This window comes from Athene noctua, chromosome 2 (genome assembly GCF_965140245.1).
Source record: "Athene noctua chromosome 2, bAthNoc1.hap1.1, whole genome shotgun sequence".
In the NCBI taxonomy this organism is placed as follows: domain Eukaryota; kingdom Metazoa; phylum Chordata; class Aves; order Strigiformes; family Strigidae; genus Athene; species Athene noctua.
Genome location: NC_134038.1, coordinates 120540010 through 120556023, shown reverse-complemented (window position 1 = coordinate 120556023; position 16014 = coordinate 120540010). Strand labels below are relative to the sequence as shown.

At 39.4% G+C, this 16014-nt stretch overlaps 1 protein-coding gene across 1 annotated transcript in view; it reads right to left on the bottom strand.

Moving 5' to 3' along the window:
• Nucleotides 1-16014, bottom strand: part of MPP7 (MAGUK p55 scaffold protein 7) — a 164798-nt gene that overhangs the window by 54366 nt on the left and 94418 nt on the right. The window contains exon 5 of the mRNA XM_074900069.1: nt 12279-12359. Coding sequence (XP_074756170.1) covers nt 12279-12359 — 81 coding nt within the window. The remainder of the gene's footprint in view (nt 1-12278; nt 12360-16014) is intronic.

Genomic DNA, 16014 nt, shown 5'->3' with positions numbered 1-16014 from the left:
TTTCCATCCTTCACATATTACATTTTTCTTATATATTCTCTATAAAATCTCCAGAAATTATATACTGTATGAGAAGACAGCAGTTACATACGTACAAAAGAGAAAAAATGTTCCCTACTTGCAACTGTCCCATCTGTACTTAAACCAGAGTTGCCCTCTAGTTCAGGTCTGTCCAGGTGGCAATTAAATCCCTTTCTCTTCCAATTTGACTTTGATGCAATTGGGTCACAGTAGTGATTCAAAATATTTAAAACACATACTGTACGTGTGTGGGTTTGTGTTCTTAATATCTACCATATATTAATGTTCTTAGCACAGCAACATCTCAGTTGTATCAACATTCAGTATGTATTACTTTCTCCTCTTTTATTATGGTGGACTCTATTCATGACTATATGAACTTCCTTTCACAAAAGGGTAATTTCCTTGCCTGAAAATGCAGTTTCTCGATTTCAGATTCACCAATCTGAACTGATGGGTTTACCTGCAGCTGGTAGCCAGACGGCAACAGCCAACAGAAAAGTGAACTTTCTGCATCTTTAGACTCCTGCTTCCGCTGGCTCATTGTTCACAGCCCCTGGAGACGCTTCCAAAGTTGAACTGTTCTCAGTGTTCACAGAAACATACAGCCCATCCATGTCATCTGGTAAAAGTGTTAATATTCTTCCAGATGACAGCCCTATGTTTTGCCTCAGTTGTGGATAATGGCAGAATAAGCTCTGATTTTAAATCAATGGTGAAGAATCTGAACAAAGTGCGTTTTACATTCACAACATGATTCATGTAGCTAAAGTGTTCATGAAGCTTTAAGCCCTATTTAAGTAACTTCCAAGATGGCTCCACAAATAGATGGTTTACAGAATGGAAAGTGCCAAGACAGGAGCATTCTTCCAAAACCTTAGCAATCCTTGATCAATTCCTTTTTTTAATAAGTAGCAGCATCCTGACAATATTAAGTGTCTACAGTGGTAACATGAATCTTTTTTTGGTTGAAAACCATCTCAAAACATCCCATCCCACCCCACACCGCCTCAAGAAATCAAGTGAAAATACAAACCTAAGAAAAGTAAAGCTGAGGTTGCAGTTGCCCTGTCTGAAAAAGTGTCTTTTAGAAATGACCCGGCCTTTTTTTGACAACAGCATGATGTCTAAAGTCTTAAAAAGAAAAGAAAAACACCTACTGATTCATGAAGTTAAAAGAATCTGGACATACTTAATTCCTCCAGAAAATAACAACATATATTCATTGATGATTAGGAGCTCTTCAATACAGCTACAGAGTACTCATACTACATGGACACCTAACTAAAAATATTGAAACAGTTTAGTTTTTAAGGTAATTACTTTTGCCAGATTTGGACTTTTCCCATACTGAACACTAGAAGTATTTCTACATATCAATTGCACTAAATTCAGGTATCATTCTGGAGAACTGGAAAGTTGCAGTAAATATTAACTTCACCATTACATATAAGTAAATCTTCTGTAAGTACTTAATAAAGTTGAAACTAAAGAATTACAAAATATTAAAATAGATGTGGTGGAACAGAGTAAGTCCTGCCTCTTAAATAGGAACTTCCATTTTAAAAGGCCAGCAAAATAGCAGGTATAAGAAAACAGCTTACAATTTTCTAAAATATTTGTCATAAAGATACTTATAGATTTATAAGTTACATAACCATGGAAAGAGTGTCTTGCCATTGACCAGAAAACCAGGAATAAGCAAAAAGAGAGAAAAATGATTATGGGACCACACTGGACCAGTACTGAAGATTTATCAATGGACTAGAAAAGAGGAGACTGTTGAATAAATGAATGGAGAGTTCAAATAGAACACTATCTGGCAAATGCAAAGGTAAAGCACCAATGAAAGAAAAAGCAGCATAAAAAGATTACAACTTAGAGGGACTATTTGCTTCGTATTGTGCAGTTTCTCCATTTTCACTAGCTGAATAGAATTGCTACTTGAATGGGATATGATTTTATCCATAGTGATTTTTCCTCCTCCTAAATTACCAGCTTTAGTAATCTTGCCAACTTTTATGCGCTGTATGTGAATGTTATAGTTATGTGTATGCAATTCAACATTCTTACATGGGTTAGAGTTGGTTCCTTCATGTGGGAAAGTCTGTATATATAACCAAATAACTTCTTTGATTTACTTTTCAAATCTTGTATTTTCTGCTGCCAACCTGCCTGGCTTCACTTTTGTTTATTATATCTATCACTTTATTTATCATATGTTGGCTGCCAGTGAGCATTCTCATATCCATGTCTAAGAAGATTGACAAACAAACTGTCCATTGGTCATCAGCTGAGTTATCACATGAGACGGACCTGAGAGAATTTCCAGGGTAACATGATGGTTATTACTTAAATATATTCATGCAGTATTCTTTCATCTCCTTTATATCATTTTCTATCTATGCTTATGATATATTGTATATTGTTATATGTATGCTCTGTCAGCTCCTACCACATTAAAAGTGTGCCACAACTGCTTTCTAATTTCTCTGCCTGTCAAATGTGAAAAATCAATGCTTTTCTTGCTGGTTTTAAGAGGACTATTTTGCTATTACATTTTTGGTTTACTTACTCCATTCCAGTAACATGAACATTCCAAAAATAAAGACAGCAACATATTCTCCCAGCACTCCACACCCACAAGAAGTTTTTTATAGAAAACACCTTTGAATTATGGGTGCACGCAGAAATGGAAATAGGAAGTCAAGGTCTAAAGCGGAAAAAAGTTCAGACTAAAATCTATTTTTCCTCTAACAAGGTTGCCAAAATGCATGATGGAGGGCTTCCCAAAGTGGCAAATAGTTTAAAGGCAGGAAACGCTGGGCAGAAGGATCTCATTCACTTGCCAGCAAAAGTCTCCCTAGCATGGTCTCCTCTTGCCCAGTTTCATTGCTGGTATGCTCAGAACATCTACAGGTTATCCATCAACCAATATCAAGCCATAAATGCTGTGGTCCTTGCTTACTGTTGCAGTAATTTGCATATATTACTCAGAGGAAAAAGAAATATTTCACATCATACCATCTAAAATCAAGCAGGCTCTTACAAATTTTCAAATTAATGGCATCTTAATTTTGCAAATGAGGATTATGTAGGTAACTTTTCAGTTGACATATGAAGTACAATGGACTCCAGCTCACCATATTAATAACATTAAACTAGTTTATGTAGTAAAATCTCTTAATATAAGGGCACAACTCCTGTACCAGTCCTACTAGCAAACCTCAAAGACCACTGATGAGTAAATAGTTATAAATCATGGGAAATCACACTTCCTGAACAGATATTGTCGTTTGTGTTACCATGTGTGAGACTCTTTCATAAGGAGGAGGAGAACAGTCTCCCAGGACATGAGCAAAAATAGACATTGGTGTATTCAGAAAGACAGGTCCCTAAAGGGACAGGGCTGAAAGAGGTCCTCCAAGTGCCTGGGATACAGTAACAGCCCAAACGTAGCTCAGATATTCACTGACCTCGAATTTGTGTTTGGGTTCTCCAGATGCAAAACATGAACAGTTTTAGGCAAATCCCAACAATTTTCAGTGGAAAATGTTGACTTAGCAGAAACCGCATATTTCATTGAAAAAGCCCTGATGGAAAATCCTCAGCAAGTCTAATTACAAAGGAAATGTTAGAAAGAAGACAAAGTTTAGATTAAGATTTTTTTAATTACAGGCTATAGAAATGCTTCATGATCTTTTAAAAGCAAAAACAGATTTTGTTTTATATTATTATAGCCCAATATTTTTTTGAGTGTGGAAAAATGCCTGCTGTTTCCTGCACAGTAAATTATATTGTCAATTTTTGCCAGTGACTGTAAGGCAGCTTTACAAGGCTCTGCTGATAAAGGCTTAAAATGTTTGGGTTTTAACAGAACAAGTAGCAGTTTGATCAGAACAGTCTGTCAGGCCACTATGAAAATCTAGTAAGCTTCAGATAGCAGGGATAATGGTATCAGCAGTTGTTCCTCAAATAAATGCTAGAATTTACAAACTTCCTCGTAAATATAAGAAAAACAGAACAAGACAGGAGAATGGAAAAGGTATGCTTCCAACTAAAAGAAGCACTACTTCTTTTTTTAAATAAACCTAAACAAATATAGGAAATATTTATATGAAGAACAAAGTGCCCTGGCTTCATTATCTGCAGTTTTGTTTATCTCATGGTTCCATTCCAAAGGAAAGCCAAGGAAATACTTATTAGATGAAAATATTTACAAATGCAAATTGTTTATGCTTTGTGAAACAAAGTCAAGTTCACCTTAAATGTATTGCAAATAAAACAGCAAGTGTAAATCCTATTTATAGTGTTTTGGTGTATGCATCTTTGCCATTTCAAAGCAAGTTTTTAAAAAATGAAAACAACTTAAAGAATCTGTATTTTCTCTGAATAGCACATTGAAGTTGTCCATGGATAAATTAATCTGAAAACATTCCCAGTCATACAAGAGTGGTTTTCCCTTCACTCTACAAGTTATTGTAAAATTACTTCCAAAATTCTATACATTCTACAGTAATGAAACAGAAGCCAAGAAAAATACTTCAAGTACATCCACTGCTTGTTCCCACGATGGCTACAGATACAACGCCCAAAGTGATCCATATACTTTACATTCTTGCGTACCATGATGCACTGAAGAAATTCACATTCCTGCCTTGTGCCCTTGTTTAGGTGCCTAGTTTATATTTCAGACTAGCAGCTGGCAAACCTTTCAGCACAAATAAACAGAAGATAAACTCTGCTGAAACAGGCAGAAGCACCACTGGCATTCTGCAGAGGTTAAAAAAGCTTCCTTTCCTCTGGATCATAGGAGGTATAAACATCCTTCAGAATAGTTTTAGCACAGTGGTATAAGATTTTAACATAATGATTGTTCTGCCCATTACACCAACAACCACAAAGGACATATATGATAAAACATACTAAATTTACCCTTAATAGGGATTAACTTCAAATGGTAAATTGCTCATTTCAATATGTAGTGATCAAGAATGTGTCTGCCATTATAGGCACAAAGTTAAGAGCTAGTTAGGTCTGAATAATATATCCAGAGTCTGTCTCAGAGTTAGCATAATTTGGATTAACATTGTTCAATGGACTAAAAGATGCTCCATTCTTATTACATTTTTTTGGTTTACAGCCACACCAACAAAATAAGTCAATGTAAATACATTAACAAAATTGGATTGTAAAAAGCCAAATCTTGAAAACATAAGCCATCTTCTAAATACTTCCTTCATAAAATAAGCAAAATAAGCTCAAAATAGGGTTAAAAATAATCCAACTCATGGTTACACCTCAGGAATTATAAAAGTCTTAAAAAGTCACTCCAGGAACTGAGGAAAAACTCAGGAATGGGTAAAGTACCCACTCCCACATAGGTCAGGAATTACTACCTTCAAATGCACCCCATTAGCTTGAATTATACAGAAGAAAGCCTTTCACACAGCAACACAGTACTCCATTCCTCATTCACATGAGAACATAAACCACGCCACACTACCTAATGCTTATATTGGAAACGGTAGTAGCCTACACAGATTATCTAATATGCAGTCAATTTGAAGGGAGAAGGGGGCAAAACATCAGCCCATCTGAAGTGCATCTATACCAATGCACACAGCATGGGTAACAAACAGGAGGAGCTTGTAGCTGTGATAAAACAGGAAAATTATGATGTAGTGGCTATTACAGAAACATGGTGGGATGTCTTCCATGACTGGAGTGTGCCAATTGACGGGTACAAGCTCTTTAGGAGGGACAGACAAGGAAGGAGAGGTGGTGGGGTGGCGCTGTATCTTAGGGACTGTTATGATTGCTTCGAGCACAGGTGTAGTGAAGAGTGTAGGGTTGAGTGTCTTTGCATTAGAATCAGGGGAAGGCCAACAGGGCAGATGTTGTAGTAGGAGTCTACTATAGGCCACCCACCCAGGACAGAGAGATGGATGAGATATTTTATAGGCACTTAGGTGAAATCTCACGATCACTTGCCCTCATTCTTGTGGGCGACTTCAACTTCCCAGACATCTGTTAGAAATAACAACACGGCAGAACGAGACCAGTCCTGGAGATTCCTAGAATGTGTGGGAGACAACTTCCTGACGCAGCTGGTGAGTGAACTGACCAGAGAAGGTGCACTGCTGGATCTCCTCTTTGTGAGCAGAGAAGGGCTGGTGGACAGCCTGGAGGTTGGAGGCCAACTAGAGCACAGCAATCATGAATTAATAGAGTTCTCTATTCTTAAAGAGGTCAGGAGAGAGCTAAGCATGACTGACATCCTGGACTTCCAAAGGGCTGACTTTGTCTTGTTTGGGCACCTGCTTGAAAGGATCCCCTGGGAGACTCGCTTGAAGGGTACAGGGGCCCAGGAAGGCTGGGCGCTCTTTAAGAAGGAAGTGTTAATGGCTCAGGAGCAGGTGGTCCCCAGGTGCTCTAAGAGAAGCTGACACCAGAGAAGACCACCCTGGCTGAACAGGGAGCTTTGGCTGCAACTCAGGGAGAAAAGGAGAGTTTACAGCCTTTGGAAGAAGGGGCTAGCCACACACAGTGATTACAGAGAGGCTGTGAGGATATGCAGGGTGGAAATCAGAAGGGCTAAATCCCAACTGGAAATTAATTTGGCCTCTGCAATCAAGGATAACAGGAAAAGTTTCTGTAAGTATGTCAGTAGCAAAAGAAAGTCCAGGGAGAGTCTCCATCCCCTGCTAGATGCAGGAGGAAATTTGGTAACAAGTGATGAGGAGAAGGCTGAGGTGCTTAATGCCTTCTTTGCCTCAGTCTTTAATAACAAGACTACTTGTGCTGAGGGAATCCAGCCTCCACAGACAGAATACAGAGACTGGGAGAACGACACCCCCACAATACAGGAGGAGACAGTCAGTGACCTGCTGCATCACACAGACACACACAAGCCTATGGGACCAGACGGGCTACACCTGAGAGTGCTGAAGGAGCTGGCTGAGGTGCTCGCCAGGCCACTTTCTATCATTTACCAGCAGTCCTGGCTGACTGGGGAGGTCCCGACAGACTGGAAATTGGCCAATGTGACGCCCATCTATAAGAAGGGTCAGAAGGATGATCTGAGAAATTACAGGCCTGTCAGCTTGACTTCGGTGCCCAGGAAGCTGCTGGAGCAGCTCATCCTAAACACCATCATGTAACACATGAGGGACAACCAGATGCTCAGGCCCAGTCAGCATGGGTTTATGAAAGGCAGGTCCTGCTTGACAAACCTGATCTCCTTCTACGACAGGGCGACCTGCTTATTGGATGGGGGAAAGGCTGTGGATACAATTTACCTTGACTTTAGCAAGGCTTTTGACACCATTTCCCACAGCATTCTCCTGGCAAAAATGACTGCTCGAGGTTTGGACAATCGCACACTTCACTGGGTTAAAAACTGGCTGGACGACTGGGCCCAGAGAGTTGTGGTGAATGGAATTAAATCCAGTTGGTGGCCGGTCACGAGTGGTGTCCCCCAGGGCTCGGTTTTGGGGCCACTTCTGTTTAACACCTTGATTGAGGATCTAGACGAGGGGATCAAGTGCACCCTCAGTCAGTTTGCAGACAACACCAAGTTGGGTGGGAGTGTTGATCTGCTCGAGGGTAGGGAGGCTCTGCAGAGAGACCTGGACAGGCTGGAGCCATGGGCTGAGGCCAACTGGAGGAGTTTCCATAAGGCCAAATGCCGGGGGCTGCCCTTGGGCCACAACAACCCCCAGCAGCGCTACAGGCTTGGGGAGGAGTGGCTGGAGAGCTGCCAGTCAGAGAGGGACCTGGGGGGGTTGATTGACAGCTGGCTGAACAGGAGCCAGCAGTGTGCCCAGGTGGCCAAGAAGGCCAATGGCATCCTGGCTTGTGTCAGCAATAGCGTGGCCAGCAGGGACAGGGAAGGGATCTTGCCCCTGTACTTGGCGCTGGTGGGGCCGCACCTTGATTACTGTGTTCAGTTTTGGGCCCCTCGCTACAAAAAGGTCATAGAGTTACTCAAACATGTCCAGAGAAGGGCTACAAAGCTGGTGAAGGGTCTGGAACACATTTCCTATGAGGAGCAGCTGAGGGAACTGGGGGTGTTTAGTCTGGAGAAGAGGAGGCTGAGGGGAGACCTTATCACCCTCTAAGACTACCTGAAAGGAGGGTGCAGAGAGCTGGGGATGAGCCTCTTTAGCCTAGTAGAAAGTGACAGGACAAGAGGGAATGGCCTCAAGTTGCACCAGGGAAAGTTCAGACTAGATATTAGGAAGCATTTCTTTACAGAAGGGGTTGTTAGGCATTGGAATGGGCTGCCCAGGGAGGTGGTGGAGTCCCCATCCCTGGAGGTGTTCAAGAGTAGGGTCGATTTAGAGCTTAAGGATATGCTGTAGGTGGGAACTGTGCTAGGCGAACGGTTGAACTAGATGATCTCCAGGGTCCTTTCCAACCTAGATGATTCTGTGATTCTGTAAAGCACCAGCTCCTATGTTGAATAAACAGAAAGGATTTTAAAAAAAAGTCTAAACATCCACCAGAAGAAAGGCCAGCAGGCAGGGTCTGTGCTCAGCAAGTTTTGTACAGGTGCATCAAGCTCTTGTCTGCCTTGTGAGACCTGCGTAGGAGAGAGGAAAACCTAGAGATGCTGCCAGCACACAGGCTCTCCACAGTCTGTTCCACTGCAATGCAGAAATGGTCAGTGAGTGCAGCTGCTACAGTACCCAGGAAACAGAGACAGCAGTGGAAAATAGAAATTTCACTTTCTGAAATATAAAATATGTTTAGAGAGCACTATGGCAGGCAGAGCCAAGCCTGACCTGCTGGCATTTCAAATCACCCAAGCATGTCCTTGCTTCGGTTCAAACTCCACTCAGACTAAAGCAACACAGCACTGCCTGCAGGCTGGCCTGACCATGAATTTACATATCTATGTTTTATACCTTTAAGTATCTTTAAGGTTGATATCTTATTGCAGCTTAATACAACGAACCAAAATCCCCACATCCCTCACAGCTTTAAGAAACATAAGTGTGGCAATCAAAGTTTCAGTACATCTATCTAGTTCTGTCGATTTACCATCATTGATATGTTAAAACTCTAAATCGTTTTTTAACAAAACTTCAGCAGACTTTCTAAACTTGCACACGTATACTCTGGAAGTATAAGCATTTATTAACAGTTATCTTCCTCAACTGATTGCAGACATTTGACTGCACACTTACAGTTATAATGGAAAAGAGCTGAAGATAAATATTGCTGTACTTACGTTTTCTGAAAGAAAAATAACAAGATGCATTTCAAAAAGCTAATTTCTGGTTGCCTAAAAATCAAATACTGCATTCAACTAGATTTGGGTTCTAGGGTATGAAAATACTGGTCTACTTGTTGGTATCTTTAACGAGGTACAGCAGGATTACAGACTGTAAACTGCAAGTATTCAACATTGGAAATGAAAACCAAGTGATATGGCTGCCCTGCATGCATGGGACTCTGCAATTATATTTTAAATCTAGAACACAAACCTTACACAGAGATAAACAAAACCACTTGATTTCCCAAAGCTATGTGCTCTGTTATATTTTCAGAGTTCCGTTTTAATCAGAAAAGATAAACCACAACCATTATTAGTTCATTTAATTACGGTAAAGGATGCCACATTTTAGAGCATCCAGTTTTTAAAAGACTAGAAATGCCCATTTATTTATTTATTTATTTCCAAAAGAAGATGCACCTGACAAAACCTTGGAATTACTTTTAGGACACTTTGAAAATCTCAGGTCTAATAAACATAACTGCCTCAGATAAATTATTTTCTTCCTTAAAACACTGTTCTATGGACAAAAACCACAAGCACCACAAACTTGTCAAAGCTTTACTCATCAGATGCAAACACTCAGAAATACACTCAAAACAATTTTGTAGCACCAAATGAAAATATAGAAATATTCATCTAATCAGACAGTTGCTGGAAACCTCTCCCAGCCTTTTTTGGCATGTTAATCAAAGCTGCAAAGTTATAGTATAATATAATCACCTTGCTAGACTAGACCTGTCCCTTTACCCCACCAAACTTGTGGAAGCAGTGATGTAGTGCAGTGAACTAATCCTAACCATCCTTCATCGTGCCATGGACATTAGAGAACTCTAGGAAAGTGGAAGCTCTCTTGCTGGCTTCAGATAACACTGTTATAACTCAGGTCAGGAGAGGAAAGTTTCCTCTGCAGAACAGCATACAGCCAGCTTAAATCAATCCAAATTAAGCCATATACAGGTTTTTAGATAAAGCCTGTACAACATCATTGGAAAAGACAAAGCAGTTATCCCAAGTAATTTCAGATGTGTGGGAAAGAGTTGTTCTAGACATCATTTTGCCCCAGGAATCTAGAAGGAAAGAAACAAAGAAACCCTTTCCAGCCATCAACCTAACAGTGAAGGGCTACAAAATCCTATGCAACATACAGCACAAGCTCAGATACAGCTGACTCAAGGGCATCTCTGGGGAGGAACTGGAAATCCCAGCAACTTCCTTCCTTTCCTTTTCTGCCCAAGAGCAAGCAGGGGAAATCAACAGAACAATCTCAACTAAACCCCCTCTGGCTGAACGCACTACACTTTCCTGGTCAACGTGATGGAGGAGGAAAGAGTGATAATTTATGATCTCTCCCAGGAATGTCTGCCATGAGATGGCAGATGGAGAAGATAACAGTTAGGCAAAAGTATGATGTGTCCTGTTAGTTCTTTCCCCTAACTCATGTGAACACCTGTAAGCTGTGCAGGGCAACACGTCCATCTTGTGCAGGATTAGGCAGTCTGGCCATGCAAAACGCTTGGTACCCTGCAGCTGGCCAGCTCCCCCCTGCAGCCAAAACAGACAGTTGCTAAATTACTGCAGTTGTTCAATCATATTAACCATGCTAAGGGTAAGGCTGTTGTTTCCCTGAAATCACACTAAGATTATCATATTGCATCTAACAGCTTCCAAGGAACATACAGTGAGGGTGAGTTCATGAGAGAAAATGAGGCGGAGAGAGAGAGCAAGACAGCAAGGAGGTGAGGGGAGAGAAGGAGAAAGGAAGGGATGCAACTGTGGCAAATAAGCTTCCTTCAGACTCAATCCACTGAAGCGTCAGAAGTATGAAACACACATGGGCAGTCACTAAGGAAATACCTACAGTGAAGCTTAGGATCTCTGCAATTTGATTCACGAACAGTTCCTCTTGTAATACACCACTGGCATTGCTTACCCCTTCAGAGAAAAACAGCTTGTCACTTTGCAAACTACAGAATAACCAACTGTGCAAAAATCTTTAAAAAAGAGGCATAATTGATCTTTAAGATTTTGTAGCACTTTGAAGATATCATCCTGTCTCAGGTTTTAAGATCAGTGTTTTACAGAGAATATAAAGAAGTGACTGTCTTAAAAAGGGCTCCTTTCCACTCTACAGTTTTCCTTGAAACTTATCAGATGCTGCATTTAATTACCATTGCACTATGCATCTAGAGCACTAAGGTCTTCCTTGTCTTTAGACTGGAAAAATAATGTGATAGTGTGCATTAACAATGATACACAGGGGAGGTTCTGACTGGATATAAGGAAACAGTTTTCACAAGGACAATAATTAGGAATTGAAGTGTCTGCACAGTGTGGAATGTCTGTTGCCAGGCATTTTTAAGACCCAATGGGAGCAAACCCTGAACAACCTGCTGTGAACTCGGTGCTGACCCTGCTTTGAGCCACACGCTGGACTAGACAACCTCCTTCCAACCTGAGTGATTCAACGGTTCTATAGTCTACTGTCAGATAAAAGGCATCAAGTTCCCCAAAAGCACTACAGAGAACCCCAGGAGCTTTGCAGAAAGTTTTCAAAATTAGATTTTTTTAAAAATAATATCCATCAGGAATTTTGTTCCAAGCACCAGGCTGCGCTACTTATGCATGGTGCAATTAAATCAATGGTATGACTGAAAACCTCTTAGTAAAAGCACATTGTAATAAATTTATGAAGTGCATGCAATAAAAGTCAGCAAAAGACAAAAGACTTTTTGGAATATCCATTGTAAATAAGTGATGGCTTTCCACTGAATTTCTTTTATAAATACCAGTATAACATAATAATTTACAGGCAACATTAAATGCATTTCTTCATAACAAGTATTTCCAGTTAACATTGTGTCCCTTCTAAAAGCACACATACTCATTAAAGCAGAAAAATCCCCACACAGCCTGAGGAAGCAGATGCACACACCCATGGAGAAAGCTCTTTGCAGGTGCAACACATCCTCACCTTGAGATTGGGTTTTGAGAGGAGTTTCAACAGTTCTCTGATCTCACTGCTTAGCGGCTTGCTCTGCAGCTCCTCAGCCAGCTGGGTGGGAGATGGAATTGACACAAAGACCATTAGCAAAGCATTGTTTTACCCAGTGCATCAGTGACAACACAGAATCTATCATGTTCAAGGTTATTACTTTCCAGTGTGTTCAAACAGAAGCCAGCATGAAGAAAAACACCATCAATCACCGTGCTTCTTTTTCTGGCCCTCAGTGGACCAGATTTAAGCCAGGCCTTTTGGCTCAGTTTAACACAAGTAATCATTTCTGGCAAAGGTGCAGCCAGATCACATTCTGATTTATAGCAATGGGGGCAAATCCCAGCACTTCATTTAAGTGAATGGTCCTTTGCGTGCAGACAAAGGACTGCTTGTAAAAATGACTGGATCAAACTTTGACACTGTCTATAAAAAACAGTTTCGAATGAGGTGGTGAAATCCACACTGCTTCCAAAAACCCACAGTAGCTGTGCTGTTTAGGACTGGGATAAGAAAGCAAAGTGCCCCTACAGTGCAAGCAATCTGAACCTTTTATTATGTTTACACATACACTGGAAGGAGCTTGTTAAATGTGAAGCGGGTTAATCATAATATACTTTATAACAGGTCATCAGCAATTCAAGCCCTAAAATGCACAAACTAAGTCCTAACAACAAGATCAGTAATTTATGTTTGGTTATACTACAAAATTGTGGTTTGGTGAACAATAGAGCAGCAGTCTAATGTTTAATCCCATGGCTATTTGGCTCATGTTTTGAGTTTTTCTTATCATGACATTCTCAACTAATTTGGACTCAAGAGGCATATTTTACTGCAGGATTTCAGACTCGAATTATTTTTCCAGAAGAAGGAAAAGCTAAAACATATTTCACAACACTGAACTTTAGTTTAAAATTCTGAAGCTACATGGCTCATAATCCAAAACGTGATTTCAGATAATCACTTATTTTCTTTGCATTAAATCAGTATCATAAAAATGTCTCAAAGAAAGATTGGTTATTTGCAGCAAATGATTTTATTCATCTAGCCTACTTTTAAATTTGTACTTTCATTTTGTATATTTTTCAAGATAAATAGAAGTATATTTTGCATAATTATACATAAGAGACAATTGTAGAAGCAATTATAGACATCAGACACAGTTTGAATACTCTTTTTTAAACCTTCAGATTAATACAGGGGTAACAGGACTGAAAGAAAAATTCATCACCTACAGTCCCACAGCCTTTTACTATAATTCATAGATAAATACATCAATGCTAACCTTAACAATATTTGTGACTTAATACTGAAAGATTAGAAAATGATCTCTGTAGGAAAGGTCAGAATGAAATATTTTATGTACATAAAGCCAAGCATTGAGGTAATCTGACTGCAATCGTCTGCATGTTCTATGGAAAAACTCTGCAAAACTGAAAATAATCTATGATGAGAAGGACAGCCAGTATGTGACACAGGTTCCCCTTGGTTCTCTCTTCATTCTTTAGCTTGTACTACTCATCACCAGCGAATAAAATCTATTCATTTGTACTTCATTGATGAAGACTAGTAATCACTCAATAAGAATGACTGCTTCAGCATTTCTCTCTCAGATGAATTGTGCATAAGCGTCTATTAGCTTCAGCAGAACTGGCATTTGCTTTTGTGGTGCAAGTATAAATGAAGGTACATAAGGTTTAGAAGACTGAGAAACAGAAGATTTTTTTACTGTTTTAAAAGACTTTTTAATCTCATAATTCAGAAAAATATTTGTTCAGAGATGAAACAAAAATCTGGCTTCTTTCATATAATTTACAAGATTCTTCCAAATATTTCCATAGAAATCTTAAAGGCACATGTAACACCCCATGATAGAAGAGGAAGAGGAAAAGGAAGACAAAGCCATGTTTCCAGATTAACAAACAGGTATCACCAGAGCTGCTTGTTGTGCCTCTTGGAGTTTTGGACTGGATTTTCATTCATTGTTGAAGTGCCAAGATTTGTGTCAGCTACCAGCAGGAGTACGAACTATACTGAATACTTTGGGCACACTGATACCGTGACAATCACCTCCTATGCCAAAGACCACAAGAAAAGCTGTCTGAGAAGACTCTTCTATGATCCTCTATTGACGGAATCAAACCATTTCACCAAGTTTATGAAGAGCTACCACTATAGAGAGGGGAAGACAAAGCAAGGGAGAGGGGCAGATGTGAAGTGAGGCTAGCAAGATGAGGAGCACCGAGGTCTGGGGGATTAAAGCTTCTAGAGAAAGTTCTAAAACTTATTTTGCCAGAACAGCCTTTCTAATACCCTAGAGGCTTATTTGTCATATATACCTACACTGCCAGCAAAGTTCAGAACATTTGCATGAAATCAAAAGTCCTATGTTAGACACTGCTGCTCCAAAATAAGAGGCAAACAGAATCTCCAATGGGAAATTCGGCCTAAAAGTCACTGGGAGTGAGGAGAGAGAAGGTATAGCAGCTAGGAGGATTAAAACATTTAGAAAAGAAGCCTCACCACAATTGTTACCTCTAAAATTGCTTTAAAGAATAGCACAAGAATAAAAACACACTCCTTCAACAATTTTTAGTTACCTTAGCAGCACCGCAAACTTGGGTTTTAAATCAAACAGGAAATATTCACTTGTGAATAAGAATATCTCCTTCTTTGTTTAACTATAGAACAGTTGCTACCACTAGGAAGAGAAAATATTAATTTAAAGCCTACTGAAATAAAAGTGTGCTTTATATCACCAACATGTTCTTAAATCCCTGAAGCTGACAACTAGTCAGACAAATGTGCCAAAAATTAATAGCACTTTAATCCTGGAACTTGATGGGGTTTGGAGTTACAAAACCCACTGCACATAAATTAGTTTCCACAAAGTTTGCTGATAACTATTGAAATACTGAAAATCCTACAGTGTGCCATCCTGACGTCAGCTGCCAAAGGACATCCTCATTCTATGGGACAGTGCCTGTAAAACCAGCTGTTCCACTGCACATAAGTGAAAATGAGGAACCAGCAAGAGGGTTTTTAAAAGGAAGCTGTGCTTAAAAAGTAGGCAGATGTCTAGAGACATGTCCCAACATATGTACAATCTAAAAATACTACCATATATACATAATAATACATTCACTGGGTTAAAAATCCTAATCGCTCTCAACTGAGGAGTGACAGAGTACTTTAATTTGGGGATTTCCAAAAAGTATATGGTTTAAATGGGGCTGAACAAAGAATGAGAATGCTCAGCATTTCTGAAAATATCAAGAACTAAGTTTTGTATCCAAAAATAAGAAATAATTCTTAGTAAGAATTTTAGTCCAGAGGTCCATAACACAAATGTTAACAAGGATTATTAATATGTCACCAAGAACTTAATGAAGAGAATTTCAACCGGCTTTCTAATTTTCAAAATTATTATCAACATTATTCAAAGCTACTTGAAGGTTAAAAAAATATTACTAATAGATGCCTGATGTCAAAGCTAATGCATTATTATATTTGGTGTGTTACAGGATATAGCTCTCCTCCTACTGAAACAAGATTAAATTACATTATATCCTTTTTTCAATAGGCTTCAAACATGTTTAACTTAGTTTTTTGTTTAAATGTTACCATTCTTAATTCACATCATCTAACCAACTGTAAAATTTAAAAATCAAAAGCTATTAATTATATAAAAAGATAGTTAAGATTTTAAAACATC